This window comes from Thamnophis sirtalis, unplaced genomic scaffold, assembly GCF_051295495.1.
Source record: "Thamnophis sirtalis isolate CommonGarterSnake01/CBP01778 unplaced genomic scaffold, rThaSir2_p1.2 scaffold_3, whole genome shotgun sequence".
NCBI lineage: Eukaryota > Metazoa > Chordata > Lepidosauria > Squamata > Natricidae > Thamnophis > Thamnophis sirtalis.
In genome coordinates, this window is record NW_028261383.1 from 214,679 (window position 1) to 220,798 (window position 6,120).

The 6,120-nt window shown below is 46.7% G+C and overlaps 1 protein-coding gene across 1 annotated transcript; it reads right to left on the reverse strand.

Moving 5' to 3' along the window:
- Positions 1–314: 314 nt before the first annotated feature.
- On the reverse strand, positions 315–1,863 carry LOC148046974 (uncharacterized). The gene has a single exon (XM_087711197.1). It carries the CDS (start codon positions 1,745–1,747, stop codon positions 317–319), a length of 1,431 nt encoding a protein of 476 aa, XP_087567323.1. The 5' UTR covers positions 1,748–1,863; the 3' UTR covers positions 315–316.
- Between the last annotated feature and the right edge of the window lie 4,257 nt (positions 1,864–6,120).

The window sequence follows — 6,120 nt, forward strand, 5'->3', positions numbered from 1 at the left end:
GGTCCTATTGTTGGTCTCATTCTTAAAGACACCATGGCTTACAGCACAGTGGTTAGAATGCAGTATAGCAGGTTAACTCATTGCTCACTCCAGGAGTTCAAGGCTTACTGGCTCAAGGTTGACTCAGCCTTCCATCCTTCCGAGGTGGGTAAAATGAGGACCCATATTTTGGGGGGCGGGGGGCGGGGGGGAGGAAATAGGCTGACTCTGTAAACGGCTTAGAGAGGGATGTAAACACTATGAAGCAGTTTATAAGTCTAAATGCTATTTTCTTCCAATGGCCAGTCGGATTTGGCTTTCTAGTTGCATTTTTTTCTCAAATATTTTCTTTTTTCCCTTTGGCTTCATCTGCCAGCCTTTTGTGTATCTTCTTATGCCTCCGAAGAGATGAACTCCAACCGAAACTTTTTCCGCACTCAGCGCACTTATGAGATTTTATCCCCATGTGAATCTCCTCGTGGGTCCGGAGGTCAGCCATGCGAACAAACTCGTTCCCACATTTGCTGCAGGTGTGAGGTTTCTCCCCTGTGTGAATCCTCTCGTGGATTTTCAGATATAGTTTGTAAGCGAAAGATTCCCCACACTCCAGGCATTTATAAGGTTTTTCTTTGGTGTGGATTCTCTGATGCCTCACAAGGCTGTCATTCCTGAAAAAACTTTTACCGCACTCCAAGCATTTCAGGGAGGCCACTCCTACGTGCTTTATGCGGTTGTGTTTTCGAAGGGTCGACAAATAAGCAAAGGCTGCCCCACAGTCTAAACATTTGTGATCTTTCCCTCCTTTGTGAACCTGCCCGTGACGTTTGAGGCCTCCTCTGGTATGAAAGAACATTCCACACTCGATGCACTGAAAGGACTTTTCCTGGGAATGAATCATCTGGTGTTGTAACAGGCTTCCCTTTGCAACGAAGGATTTCCCACACTCTGCGCACTTGTACAGTTTCCCCCCTGTGTGGGCATCCTGGTGCGCACGAAGATAGGAGTTGGAGGCAAAGCTTTTCCCACACTCCTCACATGTATGGCGTTTCTTTCCTGGGTGCCGTTTCTGGTGTCTGCAAAGTGATGAAAAATACGTAAATTGTTTCTCACATTCGGAGCATTGATAGGGTCTGTTGCCAGTGTGAATTCTCCAATGTCGTATCAGGTAGGCCTGGGTGGAAAAACATTTCCCGCATTCTGGGCACTCTTCATTTTTCTTCCTTCGGTTTCTTTCCTTGCGACTCCGAAGAGTTGATCGCTCGGCATTTCCCCGCCCGCACGGATTATAAGACTTGGTTTCTTTGTGAACTTCCTCGTGGAGCCAAAGTTGTGACTTCTGAGCGAAGGCCTTCTCGCATTGGCCGCACTTGTAACGTTTCTCTCCTGTGTGGATTTGCTGATGTTGAAGCAGCTCTGACCTCTGAGAAAAGCCCATTCTTTTCCACCACTTCAGGCACTCCTGGGGTCTCTTTCCCTGGTGGATTCGCTGATGGGCTCCGAGGTCCGAGCCTTTAGCAAAACACTCCCCACATTCTCCGCATTTGTAAGGCTTCAGTCCAGGGTGGCTGCGGAGATGTTTGGCAAAGCTCCACACTCCAGGAAAGGATTTCCCACAAAGGAAACACAGGTGGGATCCATTCCCCGTGTGCAGCTTCCGGTGGATCAAAAGGAGGGAACGGTAAGCAAAGGATATCCCACAATCTGAGCATTTGGAGAGTCTCCCCTGATTCCTTCGGTTGAAGCATTTCCCCTCTTGCATAGTTTCCATAGTGGCTCACTTGCGGTTCCTTGTAACCAGAGACTATTTGCGAGCAAAACTGCAGGTTTTTCCTGGCTGCGCCTGAGGACAAAAGAAAAAGAAGTGAGGACATATAGTTGCTCTCCTTCAGCTCCCAAAACAGGTAGGAGGCCCCTTACATGAGCTCTGGGCGGATCCCAGAGTTTCAATTTCCTCTCAGCCGAATCAAAGCAATGCTGGGATCCTCCCTGTGGAGCTGACCCGAGATCCCTCCTTTCCCCTTCTTAGCAAGAGGGGAGGGATGGCCGACAAAATCCCTGTTAGCCTCCCCCCCCCTGCCCCCAATTTGCCTAACTGAACTGGGATGGTCTCTGCCTTTTCCTCTCTCTCGGTTGGGGGCAAGGAGTTAATGAAGATGAGGGACCCACTGCAAGGACACACAAATACCCCCTTGACATACATATGTCAGATGGTTCCATATATGTAGACTGAATGGGACTGAATGCTAGTTTTTAGGAATGGAGATTTGGTAGCCATTCAGAAAGACTGGGGCAATCTATTCATCAGCTAACGGATAAGCAACTCAATTAGGTGAACCAGAGCTGACAAGATTAGCTCAGATAAACACCTAGGATTTGCATTTCCCCTTTTGCCCGTAAAGGCAGCCATGACCCTACATGACCCCCACAGCCACCTGGAAACAGCCTTTAGAATATTAAAGGACATGTTCTTGCACAGGAAGAGGCATCTCAATCAACCTCCAATGGAGACCCCAAGGAATGTATAAACGCTCATCTATCTCAACCCCATTTTGTCAGCCATCCCAGAAACACTGTTTTCACTAAGTTTCTGGAAAACCTGATAAGCAGAGGCCTTCTTACCTGTAGCCAGCCTCCATTTTATTTCCAACATCTTTCTCCCGGCTTCAATACCCCAAATAAGGTACCCAAACCTAATCTACATATCAAAAGATAAGGCCTGCAAACACAGAGTTAATTAAATTAGGCCTCCCAGAGGAACTGCATGTTTGTTGCAGAAAATAACAGGATCAAGGAGAAGTTTATTGGCAGCCAGGTTCAGAAAAGCAAGTCAAAGGCAAGCATGCAACTTCCGAAGAACTCTTCCCATGGAAGGAGGCATTCTTATATGTTCTCAAAAGCAGCACAAGACGGAAACACTTAGCCCATTTCTGATTGGTTACGTTGAGGAGAGAAGCCTTAGAAGCAGATACTGTCTTGCTTCCCTTTTTGTCTGAGCCAAAGGTATGGAGCTCTCATTTCATAATGGCTTTGTAAGAACTTTAGCTGAATTCCCTGTGGTTTGGGGCTTTTGACATTTCCTGTTTTTGTACACGTCTTAAAAGCAGGCCTTTATATCTTCTTTCTGCCACGTCTCACTTTTATATTTTAATTCACATTTTATCCTGCTTTATGTTGACAAATGTGTCTGGCGATCCTGAAGTCTGAGTCCCTTAATTTTCTGCAACACTACTGTACCCCATTTCTCTGCAGCATGTCCCTCAAGGCAAACTCATTTTGTTTCTAGGGACAAATGTTTCTTCCAGCTGTCTGGATCTCTTTTTCATTTATTCTTGGGCAACATTGGCTCGAATTGGAACTTCAAACAAGTCTTCTGACAGATGAGAAATGTTTTCAAAGGGAAAAACCTGGAGAGTCCAGTTGCATTTTGGAAAAGAAGCACCTGTGGATGGGACGGACCACAAAGAGACCTTCTGGGAGCAACTTCCCCAAAGCTCCTTCCCGGATCTCCACGGAGAGCCTCGGCCGGGAGAGGGGGATCCTCCCCCTTTGCACCCCTCGAGGGAAGGGAGGGTGCCGCTCCCTGCAGGCAACGCGGATGCTGAGCCTCCTCAAAGGCGGGGATGAAGCCTTACCTGGCCGAAGCGAGGACCTAGATGCCTCCTCCGAGGGATCCAGCGCGGATCTTCAAGGGATCGTTTAAGTTCTGGGAAGGATTTGGGGAACCAGGCGAAAGAGCAGCGAAGAAGAGAGCAGCTGCGGGGGCGGGGCTTCGGGCCTCCCCTCGGGATGATTCTCCTCCTCCTCCTCCAGGTAGCCACGCCCCTCGGCAATTAGCTCTTGGGCTGCCTTTCCCTCCCGTGACGATTGGCCAGAAGGGAGAAGATTGGCTCCGCCCCCGAACGTCCCAGCGTTCTTCATGCAAATGAGGCGAGGCGGAAGGAACGTTCCACTTTGAGCGTTCGAGGGGGGGAGTTGTAGTCAGCTGCTGCCGCAGAGGCTGCCTCCCCCGCGGGGGCTGAAAGGTGGATTCTTCCTATAAGGGGAGCTTTTACCCCGCAAAGAGAAACGTAGCTCCGATTTGTACATTTCTGCTTGAAAGTTCTGGCTGGATCGTTTGGAAAAACCTGACTTGGTTTGCCTGCTCGGAAGAGGCTCAATGCAGATAGTCCTCGATTTATAGCAATAGCACTTAGACTTATATAGCGCTTTACACTGCTTCCCAGCCCTCCCTAAGCGATTTACAGCATCAGCCTACTGCCCCCCCCCCCCAACAATCTGGGTCTTCATTTTACCCATCTCGGAAGGATGAAAGGCTGAGTCAACCTTGATCCTGGTGAGATTCAAACTCCCGAATTGCAGGCAGCTGGCACTCAGCAGAAGGAGCCTGCAGTACTGTGGGAAGTTAGCGCCCACCCTTCTCTTAGAAAAATGAAATATTATAAGAAATATTTAAAAGGCAGAATATTTTATTTCCCTGGATGAGAAACATGTTTTAGGCAGGAAACAGATTCACTCTTAGTAGCCCCCACTGTCCTCAATAGCCCACAGCAGATGTCAGCATTTGAGAGAGAAAGAGATAGTTGGCTCTATTCATAGGCAAATGCCCTCACTTAAGATCCAACAAAGGTAGGATTAGCCCTCCATTTATCTCACCACACGGGACCTGGGAAGATTACATCACCCAGCAAGGCTCAACCAAGCCTGGGACTCAGGACTGCCCTAGAGAGTTGCCCCTGCATGGCTCTATGGGAGTCTGACAACCAATCAGAATACAAGCTCAAATTCAAAAAGAGGGGGCATAAAACTCAGGCACTCTCAGCATCTCTCCCCTTTTTTTCCTTCTACACCCAACATCTTCAAGGCATGTGGTCCTGTCCACCATTAAAGCCATCTTTCCAAACAGCCTCCATGAGGGAGGAAGAGAAAGAAAGAGAAGGAGAGAAGGTAGGAAGGAGAAGAAAAAGGGTCGGAGTAGGGAAGAGGTAAGGGAAGGAAGAAGGGGACGGAGACGAGGAAGGAAGGAAGTAGAGAAGGAAGGAAGGGAGAAAAGAAAGAGAAAACGAGGTGGTGTCTTAGCAGGTGCGAAGGATGGTAAACAAAGCATTTTAAACTATACCTTATAACCTTCCAAATGGAATAATAATAATATAAGAATGGCAAAGAAAAAGAATACTTATGTGAATGTATATCTATAATCTGTATGTAAGAGAAGAAATGACAGTAAAAATATAAAGCCTAATATAGGTAAATAATATTTGGTCATAAGTAGCTAAGTTTAAATAAATAAAGAAATGTACATAAAAATGGATAACGAATAAGGAGATTATGAATGAAAGATAGAAATGTATAGAAGGGAAAACACTAACTGCAAAGAAACCGATTCGGAACTGCGGTATGATATGCGATGGAACTTATTGTTCCTTTGTTGTTTTTAAGTTATGTGTTTTTTTTTGTTGATGTGCTTATGTGTTTAAAATAAAAAAAATTTTATCACCAAACAGCCTCCATGTTTCCAGTGAGTCTTTCTCCCCACTTGGAGCTGAACCCAGAAGGACATTTCTTCCAACAGGGGAAGCACAGCACTCTAACCACTGTGCCATCGTGGCTCAAGTTTGTTAGGTGACCGTCAGCAGTTCATTTAGTGACCGTCCAAAGTTACAACGGTGCAGATAAAAGGGACTTGCGATCCTTTTTTCACACTTAACGACCGTTGCAGCCTACTCGTGGTCACAGGATCAGAATTCAGACATTTAGCAACTGACTCAAATTTATGACGGTTGCAGTGTCCACGTGATTCCCTTTTGCAACCTTCCGATCAGCAAATTCAGTGGGGAAACCAGATTTGCGTAACTACTGTTTTATCGACTGTAGTGATTCATTTAACAACTGTGGCAAGAAAGGTTGTAAAACGCGGGGGGGGGGAATTCACTTAACAGACGTCCCACTTAGCAACAGAAATGTTGGGCTCAATTGTGGTCGTACATCGAGGACTACCTGTCCCGGGCCTTCAAAGAATGAAAAATGGACCTTTGGGCCTTTTTCTTCTTCCTGTTTGGAAGATTTTGTTGCTGGCTCATCCTTCTGATCTTTTGTTCAAAGTGTTTCTGGCAAATCATACAAACCTCATTCACAATCTGTATG